Below are 14576 nucleotides of genomic sequence, written 5' to 3' on the forward strand. Positions count from 1 at the left end.
AAATTACCAAATCATACCCCAAGTAATGGCAAATTACTGAATCATACCCCTAGGGGTATGATTCAGTAATTAGGGGTATGATTCGGTAAGGATTCATAGTTTCGGGGTATGAATTAGTAATTAGCCCGAAAAATAGCAACGTCGAACAATCATTTTCTATGCATTAACACACAATTCTTATCCTGCCATGAAAAACCCGCAGGCAATTGTTCCCTTCGCATAAAGTCTTCTTCCCCCTCGTCCATTCTTCCCTTCTCGTTGTCAAGACCCCGTTCCTGCACTCCTGCTACCGCACTCTTCGAAAACAAACATCCATCACCACTACACAGCGTACAACCACCCCCCTCTCAACCAACCAAACCACCAACCAACCAATCAACCACCACCAACCATGCGCCTGACCACCTTCCTTCCACTCGCCCTCCTCGCCCTCGCAACCGCCATTCCGCTTGCGCCCACCTCGCGCACAGCACTCGAAGCTCATGCCCCGACTTCGACAGCGCTCGCCTCTTCCAACGGAACGGTGCTGATGCGCGATTGGCTCAACGACTTTGCGACCTGGTGGGATTGCCACGTCTATTATGGGAATGGCAAGAGCGCTTGTTAGTTGAAGAGGAGAAAGGGCTGTGATGACTTCTGCGCACTCATAGATGGCATGTTTTTGTTGTATGGATGTATGTATGCTATGGTAGATGATTTCAGAGAAGGACGAGTGAACGAGCAAACATTTTGAAAGATCGTGAAGATGTTTACCTCCAGTGATGTAGCGATTTTCTATTTCAAGATTACCATGCGAATTTGTTTTATTATTGGAGTACAAACCAACAGCAACGGACCTCGAATGAAGCACTTACGCAGTCTTCTTCCTCGTATACACTTCTCTGCCCGATTATTATTATTAAGATGTTCTTTCGACGTTCCCATTAGAAAATCCACTCGACCCCTTCCTCACCGCACCAAAAGACACAATCATCGCCACTACAAAATATCATACACACTCAAACACATGACTTAAGTCATGCGACTCCACTACCTCCTCTCCATCGCCCTCTTCACCCTCGCAACAGCCACTCCACTTCCTGCCTCCCCACAAAATGCACCAAAAGCACGCGCCCCTCCCTCAACGAAACGCGCCCGCCCGGACAGCGGTGTCAACAAACGCATTCGTCGTCAAGCGTGGACCTCTTTCATTGGCTTTCCTACCACTAGGCCCCGAATGCTGCTGCCGCTGACTGCTAGCGCCAAGAGCAAGACATTGTGGGATGATGGAGGGGAAAAAGAGGGGAGGGAGGGGAAGACGGGGAGTTCATGACTTCTAACTGTTGATACCGATTGGTTAGGGTGGCCTATGAGACGTGGGTGCTGCGCCGCGGGGTTGATGGTTGGTGCCCAGTTCTGCCCGGCATTGATAGCATGATTTTTGATGTGTACAAAGATGACCTGACGCACAAGAATATTCATGGTCAAGGATACGTCTTCACAAGTATCAGCGATCTGCAACTGAGTCGGAGCCACGTATTGCTTCAAGATCCATTCAATTCCAAATGTCCATCCAAACTCGGGAATGATTATGTTTATAAGTTTTAGAAGGTTAGATACTTGGGACTGTTCTTCATTACTTAGCATCCTCTTTTGCTGAGAGGAATAACAAGCACAACGGACTGCTCCCCAAGTACCCGTAGGAGTGACCTGCAGTGTTGAAGCATCTCAGCGGATGCAATGACCTCATTTGGAAACACGGCAGCGGAAGCTAGGATTAGCATGTTCGGGATTAACGACGGGATTCTCCACATGTACTTAAATCTCTAAGGCCCCGAGGCGCGGAGAAGAGTCCTCTCATCGATGCAATACGAGTAGCGGAGAAGCTGTCAACGGACTCTGTTGACCCGGTCAGTTATGAGGATTGTAGGGTAAGAATGCTTGCACTTCATCCTTGCTCTCTCTGAATATACCATTGGAAGCCCGAATCTCAAGATCCGTGTCTCTATTATTTCTCTGTCCCCCAAGCACCCCTACTCTCTAGGCCGTTCTCAAGACACATCATTGAGATCACTACTTATGAGCCTTGCTAGACCCCAGAACCCAGGTCACTCAGAAATCGGTACTCAAACAGGCCCTATTGTGTAGTAACAAAAGGATTGCCCTTCTTTATGCATTCGTCTTTGAGTTTCCTTCTTCTTCATGACGTAGGATGCTTGGTCACTACTCGTAATGTCCCTTTCGCCACGGTCGAGTCAAAACCTCTAAGCACGAATAATAGAGGCATCATGATAGAGCAGTTAGGGGACTTGATTTATTGCATGCACAAATAATGTAGCTATGTAAGTACGAATTGCAGTTGGAATTTTGCCACGCCCACTAAGGTATCCCTACTCGTAGCCCTAACCCTAAAGTATGCATAATACGAACTAGTCTAATTTCTCGAATGACGCCGCATGGTTCCCAGTAAAGACCTTGGAATAGACCCACAAAGCAAGCGGAAAGTCCATAGCGTTAGGGAAAAGGAGAGACACAATGGCAAACGACTGGATTGACATCCATGGACATTTCACTCCTCCCACCTCGTCCGAAGATCGAGAAAAGAGATGGCATGCAATGCGAGAGGAAAAGTTTTTGGTACCTGAACCCTTCGAATGGACACCAGAGAGCACTTTAGCATACCTGGACAAGGCGGGCATCGCCATGCAAATGCTTAGCAACCTGCCCAAGCAGCTTGACGCTCTGAAAGAGTCCAACGATTACGCTGCGTCTCTCGTGAGGAAGCATCCCAAGCGTTTTGGCTTGCTTGCGGCTCTTCCAACGGACAGCCCTGAAGCTGCCCTGGCTGAAATTGATCGAGCCACTCACGAACTCGACGCGGATGGCTTCGCCGTCACTTGCAATTATAACGGAGTCTTCCTCGGAGACTCCAGCCTTGATCCCGTCTGGGCCGAGCTCAACCGCCGGCATGCCGCTGTCTTCGTCCACCCAGACGCCTATGCTCCAGCCTCAATGGGCCGCCCAAGTCCCTTGATCGAAGTAGCCTTCGAAACTACTCGGACAGTCGTGGACATGCTGTACGCCGGCATTTTCCGGAGGTTTCCCAACATCGCCTTCATCCTGGCTCACTCCGGCGGCGCGTTACCAGTGCTCTCCGGTCGTCTGAAGCTTCTCGGCACCGAGGCCTGGGTACCCAACCCGAACAGAATCACTCAAGCGGAGATCCAGGAGCAGCTCGCGAGGTTGTATCTTGACACGGCGGCAACTGCTCCTACGGGTATGGCACCAGCGTTGCATATGGTCCCTCCAGATCACTTGGTGTATGGCGCAGACTGTGGTGTACCGTGCTCGACGGAGTCGACTATGGAAGCGAATAAGAAGGCGGTGCTTGAGTATGAGGGTCTGTCGAGAAGTCAGCGTGATGCAATAGGTCGAAACGTGCTTTCTCTGTTTCCAGCGGCTGCGGCGAGATTGGAGAAGCGGTGATGGACTGAGAGACCTGTTTCGGTACAGATGCATAGCCGTGCGACGAAACTTTCGTTCTATTGGAACAGAGAATAGCTCGCAACTGTTTCAAAGCAAGTGAGGAAACACATGGAGGATGTTGGAACGTTTCTGGGAGAAGCGTTTCTTTGACGTCGCAGCGAACCTACGAGACAGGGTCGCAGAATCTGCTCGTCTTTCAGAGACCTTTGTCTCCATGATGCATCACTATGTTCGTAATAAGGCCGGTACTTCTTCGGCCCAAAAGTTTGAAGACCGAAGTTTTTTTTGCTGTGTTGATGATTTTGGAAAACACCAACCTCCTCATTTTCTTAAAGACCTCTTACATCATCTTCCCACCACCCTTTCTGTCAACTACACCAACTCACGTCCACAACGAACAGCCGTTCCATCTTGCATTGCATCGATCATTTTTGCTACCTCTTCGCACCAGCAAAGCTCTAAGCCGTCCTCACAGACGCCACGACTGATCAAGCACGCTTCCTGGTCGCGCTTCTTACAAGAATCAGCACGGTCTCCTCTTTCGCCCTTGTCACCTACACCACAGTCAAAAGGCAACCACGCAGCAATGCCTCCCATCCCAGCTGCCCATATGGCAATGGTGCTAAGAGCAGTGGTAGCTCTATTCGTCTTCGGACTGGGTATGACAGCTGTCAGTGTCGTGGGCTTTCCCAACGACTACTACAGCGGACGTGTACATCCGCCCCTACCTCCTCTGGACTATTATGGTGGGCCGATCGACGTTCAGCAGCTTCTGCACGACGCACCGACTCCGACGCTGCCTCTTCACATTTCGTACGCAGCGCCCTTCAATATCCTTCTCAAATCAACTCCAACCACTGTTCCAACACCTCACGCCGTCCTCTTTCCCGCATCCACGACTGATGCACCAGCATCAACTCCGTTTTTAGCCCACGTTATTCCTCCACCAGGAGCTTCGAAGCTCGAGCTTCTTCTCATCTGGTGGCAAAACCTATTTCGCTACATCATCAAAATCGTGTGCTCCACGAGCGTCCCGTCCTCACGAGCCACTTTATGGCAAGCTTGGGGGATCGCTTGCCGCATCGCTTACCGGATCCCTTGGGTCATCTCTGCCACGGCTACGGTAAACTTCTTTCGGCATCGGCTGAATTTCCGGAAGTTCAACTGGACAAGTGTCAAAGGCATTGGCAAGGCTGTAACGTCAAAAGCAAACGCTCAACTTGCGACAGGGACCAATGCCACCCAGAACGCTCTCGCAGGAATGTTTACGGGGATCATCCTTGAGCGCCATCAAGATCCGGCCACCATGATGTCGGCAATGCACAGACTTTTGGTTGCCCAGTATGGCAATGCCTGCACATTGAAGATTATGTCTGAAGAAGGAGAAGCGCGGCAACCCGAGGTTGTCAAGGGACCTTCCAATGTGCAGGCCGATCTCGAGAAGCGGAGAGTATTCGACATGGCCAACACACATATCAAAGAGACCTTAGCGAAGGAGAAGGCTCATCTAAATCGGATAGCAAATCAGGAATTCAGAAGATTGCGGAGGGTTCACGAAGACAAGCTGAATGCGACCTACGAGCAGGATGTGTTTGCAACAGCCAACATCGAGCCCAGCTTTGGCCCTTCATTGCGGAACGCTGAAGTAGAACTCCGATGTCGATTAGGCAAAGTCGGTATCAATGAAGGCCTGCGAGAAGACATCACTAGCATATTCAAGGGTGTTTTGTACTCATTTACCTACGCCATGGCTGTTGAAGAGTCAAGGCCCGAAGGGCGCAATACCCGATACCTCGCAGTCATAGACGGCCAAAATGACCTAATTGAGTCCCTTCGTCTACTGCACGAGCACCGAGAGAGAGCGTATGCGGAGAACGAGGAGCTGGTAAGGTCGCTCTGTCTGTACAATGTAAAAGGAGAGCTGGCACTTCCCGATGATAGCAATGGTATGTACCCATGGGACAAGTACTCTCCTAAGGATGACAAGTTCATACTTTCACCACTTGACGGGCCCATTGCCCTAAGCATGAAGTTTTCTGTATCTTCAGCGCCTTTTCGAGGCCGCCCTGATGCCGATCTGAACTCGGAACCGCACTGGCAGAAATTTCTGGAATCGATCGCCGAGAAAAGTGCAGAGCAGGAAGTGAGACACGTGTCTAACGGAAAATATCGCAATGCGGACGAGAGGGAAGGGGAAAGCGGTATCAACGATTCCAGTGTGGAGGAGCCTTACAATGTCTTACAAGATGATAATGAGGAGCTCCCCAACGAGGACGAAGCAAGCGAAAAAAGCGGCATCAAGGATGCTAGCGAACAGAACCATCACGTTGTCGCACAAAGTTATGATGATATTTCTTTCGATAAGACCGAAGTAAAGAGCAAGAGTGGTATCAGAGACACCAGTGAGGAAATTCATCACGATGGCTCGCAAAGTTCGGATGTGGACCCCAAGGACGATGAAATAGAAGAGGATACAGACATCAAAGATGCCAGTGAACAGGATGATCATGGGCCAACCGATCGTCCTTCGAGCCCTTCAGAAGAACGTGATGCACACAATGGTGGGTCATTTCTGCATCAAGAACGTCGCGCTAGCTAATCTTCTGTACAGACCACCTTGCGGAGCCTGATTTGCCTCCTGCTAGCACCACTGAGGACACTGGAGACGCATTACTTGCAAGAGCTCTCGAAGTCCAAGAGCAAGAGTATGAGCTACTCAATGCCAAGGATGAGCTCCAATGGCATGAATGGCAGATCGCGTACCTGAAAGATGGCTACGGAACTCCCGAAGATCCCTATGCGAAACCCTCCGAAGATATCTGCGCAGAGCCTATCGCACCACCTGCTTCTACTAGCATCACCGAGGAAAGTAGCGATGCAGCGATCGCAAGACGGTTCCATGAGGTAGAGTTGGTCGTGTGGCGTGCGGATCGCATCCGGCGCTTTGAAGATGGGGCTGCAATACTGACAGCGCAGGTTGCAAATTTGGACGCAATTCTCAGAGGAGGCGCTCCCATGACAAAAACCCAGAAGCGCGTACTTGAACGTAAGCGCGCCAAAGCTAAGAGAGCTGAGGAAGCCGAGCAACCCCGATAACGGAGAATGTAGCTCGTCGAGGAAGAAGGTAGGCGGGCAACAACCTCACGTTGAGCAATTTTTGCGCTGAAAAACTCTGGACCTTAACACTACCGCTTCGACGTCACCATCGCGTCTACCAAATGCTGGTATCGTATGATACCGCACCCCCAAATCGCCTCACCCCCCAGTTTCGCAATTGGAGGTTAGCAATGACAGCTAGAGATAGTCTGTTGGCGTACCGCCAACGGACGCGGTTTGGGGTTACTACATTCTTTGATCGTACCACCGACGATGATTTTGCTGAGAAGGGTTGAATGATGGATGAACGTTGGAAGCTGGATTAGAATTGCAAAAGAAACGGAATGGGATCTCCATGTTGATGATGGAATGGGCAGGGATGGACGATATTGGCAGGATACGAAAGGGTAGTGCAGTGAGCTGTACGGGGCGGGTCAGAGATCGTTGGGACATGAAAGGGTAGTGCAGTGAGTTGCACAGGGCCGGTCAGAGAATGCGGCATGTTTTCACAAAGATCAGGCAGATGCTCTTATGGAAAAGGGGATGTTCAGGTGTTCGATTGTTTGGCAATTTTTCATAAAAGAGGTGAATCAGGGTGAAGTAGTAGTGATCCTGGCTACGCATTGTTGGTGAAAGAGCGGTGGTCTTTATTCTGCCAGAAAGCATCAGGTGGTTAGGGATAAGGGCTCTTTCTTCGCCTTTGTTGTCATTCTTTCAACGGCAATAGTAATACTGGGGACCTGTAATCTCATGTATTCTAGACAACGTGTAATCCCATCTACTCTACTAGGAGCATTAATTCATCGAGCATGTCCAACTGAATTTGTGTAACCGTAGATCTGCCTCGACAGCATATGAGGTCTGGAGCGACTATTGCTGGACCTCTGACATTGCTGGACCTCTGACATTGAAGGACCCATGAACATACAACAAAGCCCATCGTCCAAATCAAGCCTCCTTTGTCTTGTCCAAGCCGGGACCCATTCATCTACCCTTCTTGTGACCAAATACCAATGGAAGAAAATCCTCCAACATAGCCCAACTCACCTTTCCTCGAGCCAGTAAACAAGCCAACTCTCGGGCATCAACCCCAACCATCCACCCACAGCAGCGGCAGCTCCAGCCAGAACTCTCGCTCGGCCCTTCGGCCTTTCGGAAACCATCCGCGTTTGAAATTTTCGTGCGGGGTTGGCAAGTTTTTCGCCAGTGTTGATGCTATTCACTTCACTGGTGACTCAGATTTTTCGCCTAAACACTCACTGTGATGAACTTCGCACAAAACCACACCGACTCACAACAACTTTCACATTTCCACAACCACACTCCTCATCCACAACATCATCACCATACACCTTTACGGTATCACAAACACCTCCTGCATCATCCTACAGGGCCCTGCATCCTTCAAACAGCTACATCCTCATCATCACATCACCCCAACCTCACGCGTCTTCCGAGGCACGTCACCACCGCTACCGACCGTCATGGCTCACCGCGGACCGCTTAGAGAGATGTTCGGCCTGCTATGCATGGCTGTAATCCTTCCGAAGGTCGAGAAGATAGCCACCCCAGTAGCAAACACAGGCTACATCATCGACACCACCGAGGACAACAACATCCACAGCATCATGGTCTCGCCCGTCACAACACCTCCTACCACCGGCTTCCTGTCCCTTCTCATTTCACTCTTCACTACAGCACTAGCCGTCCTTGGCGACGAGCTCATAAACGCGGCCGCCATATGGATGCTTACCAACGGCCTGCTACCCTCACTTAGGATCATCAAGCGACTGGTCACTTGGACTGGCACGTCCATTCACCGACTCTTTCGAGCGCCCAGACACGTCATTGGCGGGGATACAACTCCAGAAGAAGAGGTTACCAACGGGGATCCAACCGATGGAACGCATCGATCCACACCATCACAAACTACATCAGCAGGAGAAGATGACGAGGACGAGTGGTTTGATACCCAAGAATCACGGCTATCACCGGGAGAAATCCCCGACAACACTCCACTCCCACCAACAAATGACCAAGCTTTGGCTGATCTCCGAGCGGAATCGGCAGGGAAAGATGCGGAAATTGCCATGCTTGCCAAAGCCGTCAGCGGGAAAAGCGATACTATTGTGACTCTCGACCAAAGAAGTAGCCGTTTGATGGGGAACCTACGCACTACTCTGGACCCTCAAGGCCTGTATTCGTCTAGAGCGGACGTCGTTGTGATGGCCAACGACCTGACACTTGACTTCAATCGTGTCTCGAGGAAGCTAGAACGCAAGAAGAAAGAGCTCGAAGAGGCAGTGGCTCGTCAAGAGAGTGGGCAGCTTGCGGCGAAGGACAAGAAGATCTCTAAGTTGTCTCTCGAGATCACGAGACTCAGTACTCGAAGTGAAAGGCTGGAGAGAGAACTCCGCCTGTGCCTTGAAGAGGCAGAGAAAAACAAAGAATCGGCCGGGACGAGAGAGGCGGCGCTCAAAGAGCGGACCTTGGCCGCAGAGAGCGCAGTTAAGATGGCAATCTCCCAAAGACAGCATGACGTTGTCAGGGATCAACTTGACGGTGTGGTCGGAGAACTGAGTGACGCCATCAACACTCAAGGCCGTCTGAATACCGAACTTCAAGCCGAGAGGGCGAGAACTCAAGAGCTCCAAACCATGGCTGACAACGGAGTTGAAGCACGACGGCATTCCGAGACCCTGTTAGACACAGCAACGCGCGATCTTCAGCTAGCCAACGACAACAGTGCCAACTTCGAGAGGCAAGCTCTGGCTATAAATAAAAAGGTATTGGATGCGGAGGAGAGGGCGTGGGACGCGGAGAGGCGGGCTGCCGAGACGGCTACGACAGTGACCGAACTTGAGCAGAAGCTGCAAGAAGCAGAGGAGAGCAAGGAAAGCGGTGCAGAGGTCACAGCCGCCGGAAATGTTTCCAACCAAGACTCAACGACGGAGATCAGCAACCTTCGTCTACAGTTAGAGTTGGCTAACAAGGAGGCCTCGGGTGCGTTTGAATCTGGATATCTACTGGCGATGTCGGACAATGCACCCAGCGACCAGAGCGCGGAGGCCGCTGGCCACAATCTGCCGGATCCTGACCAGCAGAATGCGCCCACGACTCGAGAGAACGAGCTGTTGGCTGAGGTCCAGACGCTCGCAGCGGCCAACAAAGGTCTCCAGCGCTCCGACTCGGCGAGTGAAGCCCGAGCCAACAAGCTGGAATCGGAGAAGCAAGAGCTCCTCGCAGAGCTCAATGCTCTCAAGCAGCGGAAACCAGCGCGGGCGCTCAACCCGGAAGACGAGCCTTTGTTCCAGCAAGGGCACGAAAAAGCGGTTGCCAATTGCGAGCGGGAGGCTCGGGATTTGATCGCAAACGCAGTCCGGCAAGAGGCTGCCGAGGGAGAAGAGCGATGGAAGCACCGAGAAGCTGGATGGCAAGCCGACCTTAAAGCCGCAGAAGCCAACTTTAACGTCGCAGTGGAGAACGCGGCTGTTGGGAGGGTGCACGCCCTTCAGGAGCAGCTCAACAGAAGCGTCCAACGAGCGATACAGGCTGAAAATAAGGTCAACAATCCTGATGGCAAGCTGAGAGAAGCCCGGGAAATAGCTAGTACGGCTTATGATGGTGCCACTAAGCAGTACGACCGAGCAGTAGCGGCGGAGACGCGAGCCAACGAGGCCGAAGGCAAAGTCCAGAAGGAGCACGACCGAGCGCAGGCAGCCGAGGCAGAAGTCGAGAAATACAAGAAAGGCAAGGCGAGTCAGGACGGACGGATCAAGCAATTGAATGATGCTATCGCCGCCGCGACGAGATCCAGTTACCAGGACGAGTGGAAGGCTGTAGAGGCCAAAGCCACGGAGAAAGACCTGATCCGTGCTCGCGCGCTAATTCTGGAGTCCCTCAAGCGTCATTATTGTGAGGAGACACGAGTCGTGCTACGCCAGCTCATCAATGCCAACGACCGGATCGATACCCTCAAGTCCCTGCTGAAAGATCCAGCCAGGGAGCCCAACCAGATGCAATATCTGACAGTGCTCCTAGACGGAGAGGTCATGAAGGAAGATATCAAGAAGTTGCATGCCAAGAATCGTCAAGTGTTGACCAAACAATGTGCCGGTGTCAACGCAAAATATATGGAGCTGAACCACATCATCAAGAGAAGCTCCCCGCCGGACACGAAGGAACTGCTCACACAACTGTTCAAAGATCGAGGGGATGAGATGGCTCGTTGGGACATGAAAGGCTCCGATTCTGAACCAGAGAGTGACGAAGATGAGGACATCAATGTCTTCAATCGACCGCGAAAGCCTTCTTCTCGCCCAATAGGTCTCCCCCCCCCGCATAGATTCGGGCGGTCCTTGCAACCGGGAATGCAATATGGCCCCATGCCTAGCGACCCAAACTCGGACAACCCCTTGAAACGCAAGGGCAATCTGGATGATGGTTCTCCAGATGAATCGACCAAGCGACCTGATACCAGGAAGAAGGATTTGAGACCAACGGGCTCTCCTTTTGGTCTCTCTCATCCACGAGGTTCGTCGTCTCCAGAAGCTGATGGAGACGAAAATGAGACTAAGGCGGTGTCTCAGGTTAACGTGCCATCTGCAGACCGTCTCGGGGAAGCTACTGCCTCGCAACAACAGAGCAATAACCAGCCTCACGTCAGCCCCCAATTGCTAGGCCCAACATCATCCCCCATCCAGCGACGTAGCCCTATATATACCCCTCCAGCGCTTTGGTCAGGAGATTCATCGCAGGCTGAGCACAACCAGGACCCTAAGGCCACGAAGATTCCAGGTCCGATGCCAACATCTAACCTGACATCCTCGGAGCGAAAGGAGAGACTGGTTCATGAGGATGACAAGGCCGCTCCAGCACAAGAAGCAGCCGCGTCCACCGCTGGAGGACCCACTGGTTTCTCCTTCAGCGTGCCTAGGGACGTAGCATCAGGTATTCTACCACATGTCCGCAAATTCACACGGTTATCCGGAACGACTAACACTGTGCTTAGTCGTCGTCAACCCAGCCCCAGCACAGCCAAACCATAAGCGAGTCTTCAAAGGGCTGTCGCTGTTGGGAGCAGCTATGGCGGACAAGGACTGGGCTCTACCAGGACTTCCACCACTGGAAGAAGACGAAGTCTATGAGTTCGAGAGCCAGGTTTCAGATTCCGAGCTGGACGATGGGTTCCTGGCCCATACCGTTTCGGATGACGAGGACGATGGTAAGATAGCCAACCCTTTCCGCCCCACGCATACACACTGACAAGTTTCTCCAGACGAGGCGATCTGGGAGAGTGCCTTGTACTCTGAAGACCGAGACGACGATCTGAACATCGATCTCCACGCTCATACTCCCACGGACAACAGAGACGGTATGGCATCCAAACCTCTACCAATCCTTAACTCAGTACTGACTAACGAAGACTCCTCAGACACCAAGCCGTCTTCCACGGTACGAGCTCTCGACATGACAGAGCAGAACTACGAAGAGCAAGCCGCAGAAGCCTCAGCCTCAATGCAAGGCATACAGCAAAATGCGCCCAAGCGGCAAGGCCGGCCCCAGACCGAGGAGCAGGAAGACACCTTCCACATCGACCTCGACTAATCATGCCACCAACACACGCTCGCACACCCCTCTCAAATCCACCTCACCCCCCACCACCAAATGGAGGTTCAAAACCGAAAGTACGAGACAGTCTATTGGCCCTGGATGGTTTGTACGTCAAACAACATCCAACAGCAACGGCAATAGACCTCGCCCACCGGTTTTACGAGGCAGTGCCTTTGAATTGACGATGTTTGTGCGTCAAACACTCGTCACCAAAGGACGGATTCGAGAGCCCTTATATCACCCCACCCCCCAGGTCACCACCCTGGAGGTTAGCAACGACAAGCTAGGGGCAGCCAGTTGGTTGAGTTGTTTGTACGTCAAACACACGACACCAGCGGCGCGATATAAGGGCGGAGCAGTGTACACATGGCATGGCATGCAGCAAGAGACGGATCGATGGTGAGGAAGCTGCGGTTTGGACGGATCGAATACGGTTGAGACTTGGTACATCTGGCGAGACGGAGGGGCCAGTTTGCATTGTTGGTGGATCGAATACATTTGAGAGGGTGTACACATGGCAGCGAAGGATGGATCGATAAGGGAGATGGTGCATTCTTTCACGGATCAGACACGCTGAGGCAGCGTATGTTCATGGATCGAACAGGGTGATCATAGACGGTCTTCAAGTAATGCGGTATCATTTCAGCGAAGGAGTCTCGGGCGTTATTCAGAATCATTCAGCAATCCATGATAGAAATCCATGCAGCAGATTTCGACCTCAGCGTGTGCGATATCATTGTATCCCATCTAGCCACTAGAGCTGCACCTCCTCATCTTTCTCCACCGAAACTTCCATCATCGAGATCTGTTTCACCCTGCGGGACCCCTAACGCTGCCAATGGCGCGCGTCCCCAGCCCTTGAGAAGCTATTCCTTATCTTTTCAGAATTGTCAGTAGCGCCGAAGCGCCATTCGCGACTCTTCTATGCGCCCAAAGCTGCTGCTGCCAGATAGATACTCTCGGGGAGAAAAGGTAGGTAATGTACCTGTTAGACCGAGCAGACCCATGCGATGCCATGCATAATCGGAGGAAATGCGTGGGATTTGTTTCATGGGCGTGGGATGTCCAGGGATTGTATATCAGTGATTATCATCGGTCGACTGCTCGCATGAGGTATTGCCGAAAGGAGGATTCTGATAAGGATATACTCGGGCATTTTGAGGGAGCGGAGGAGATATAAAGCTGCTTCGAATGCTCTTATGTACTTCATCCTTCCTCCATATACCATTCACCCATTGACATATGGGGCGGCCAAAGCCCTGGAGCTTCCATCATGCCTTCCCTTCATAGCTATCCCAGCATTGCAGCATTGCTGTCGTCCATGCTGTTCCAGGTCATCCAATGCGCACCAGCGACATCTCCCCTTCCCTCCCAACCAATCTACTCCCTTCCACCACTCCGCCCCTCCTTACCCCTTAACGCCAGCGACAACGGCAACTGCGCCAGCACCACAAAATATCCCAGCTGGAATTCCAATGACTGGGTCATCGAAGACTGCTACATCGCCGTGCAACAGCTTTATTTCAGAGAAGTGCTTGAGCACCCGGATGTAGCTTATGAGTTCGTTGCGCTGGGGGTGTCGCCGACGAGGTTTTCGTTGGAATCCCAGAGAACGCCGAGAAAGTATATCTTCAGTAAGTCGATCCGCCGTTCAAAATGTTGATGTTCTGTTGGTGGAGGCGGAGGGAAAATTGATGCTCTTTAGGAAGCTGTGTTCTAACGATCATGATGCTGGATTGGTTCCAACCCGGGCAACTGCCGGCAGGCACAAAATATAATAGAGCCCAGACGGACGTGAGCACCTATCGCGATATCTGGAGTGCGGCGAGGAGTATTGAGACGGCATGCATTGTCTCCAAATCAGCGGGTTGGCTTATGACCGGTAATTCTTTCTCATGACACTGGCTTGGAAAACTAGCTGATTGGAGTCGTAATGCCAAGGCAAGAACTCTGCAATGGGGGTATTTGTGTGGTCGACAAACTCTCAACTCAATGAGATCACTGGTGGCTTCCCTGTTCACTCGCTTGGTTTGAACAATTCCGACATTATGATTTTGGATGGTGTGCAGACGAGTTGAGGGATTGCAGAGCAGACATAAGTAGGCGGTAAGGAGTGCGGAGCATATAGACTGGTTGATGGCAGCATCGGAACAAAGTTAGAATTACTGAAGACATCGATAGTGGAGGTTTCCATTTGAGGGCGACTGTGCTTTTCACAACGTGAAATTGTATAAGGGGTTGCTTGTTAATAGAGTGTTCAGATCAACCGCGGTGCGTTGTCTCACGTAAATGTCCATATGCCTGCTCAGGCTACATCGTCAATCTGGCTGCCAACTTACCCATCTCTAGCCGATTTTACCGTCCAGGAAAGTCGTTTGTACTTGACGGAAGTCGTTGCTTGC

At 51.7% G+C, this 14576-nt stretch overlaps 4 protein-coding genes across 4 annotated transcripts; all 4 read left to right on the forward strand.

Annotated features, from left to right (window-relative positions):
• Positions 1–2514: 2514 nt before the first annotated feature.
• HO133_005274 (uncharacterized protein) lies at positions 2515–3465 on the forward strand (the record flags this gene model as incomplete). Its single annotated transcript, XM_037296185.1, has 1 exon — positions 2515–3465. One exon carries the CDS (start codon positions 2515–2517, stop codon positions 3463–3465), a length of 951 nt encoding a protein of 316 aa, XP_037148167.1.
• Positions 3466–4051: 586 nt separating this feature from the next.
• On the forward strand, positions 4052–6561 carry HO133_005275 (uncharacterized protein; the record flags this gene model as incomplete). The annotated part of the gene is made up of 2 exons (XM_037296186.1): positions 4052–6026; positions 6077–6561. The coding sequence occupies 2 exons, from the start codon at positions 4052–4054 to the stop codon at positions 6559–6561; spliced, it is 2460 nt and encodes an 819-aa protein (XP_037148168.1).
• Positions 6562–8045: 1484 nt separating this feature from the next.
• Positions 8046–12168, forward strand: HO133_005276 (uncharacterized protein; the record flags this gene model as incomplete). The annotated part of the gene is made up of 3 exons (XM_037296187.1): positions 8046–11511; positions 11573–11785; positions 11840–12168. The coding sequence occupies 3 exons, from the start codon at positions 8046–8048 to the stop codon at positions 12166–12168; spliced, it is 4008 nt and encodes a 1335-aa protein (XP_037148169.1).
• Positions 12169–13447: 1279 nt separating this feature from the next.
• On the forward strand, positions 13448–14252 carry HO133_005277 (uncharacterized protein; the record flags this gene model as incomplete). Its single annotated transcript, XM_037296188.1, has 3 exons — positions 13448–13808; positions 13880–14056; positions 14116–14252. The coding sequence occupies 3 exons, from the start codon at positions 13448–13450 to the stop codon at positions 14250–14252; spliced, it is 675 nt and encodes a 224-aa protein (XP_037148170.1).
• Positions 14253–14576: the final 324 nt, after the last annotated feature.

Source organism: Letharia lupina, assembly GCF_014066315.1.
Source record: "Letharia lupina isolate WasteWater1 chromosome Unknown contig_21, whole genome shotgun sequence".
Lineage (NCBI taxonomy): Eukaryota > Fungi > Ascomycota > Lecanoromycetes > Lecanorales > Parmeliaceae > Letharia > Letharia lupina.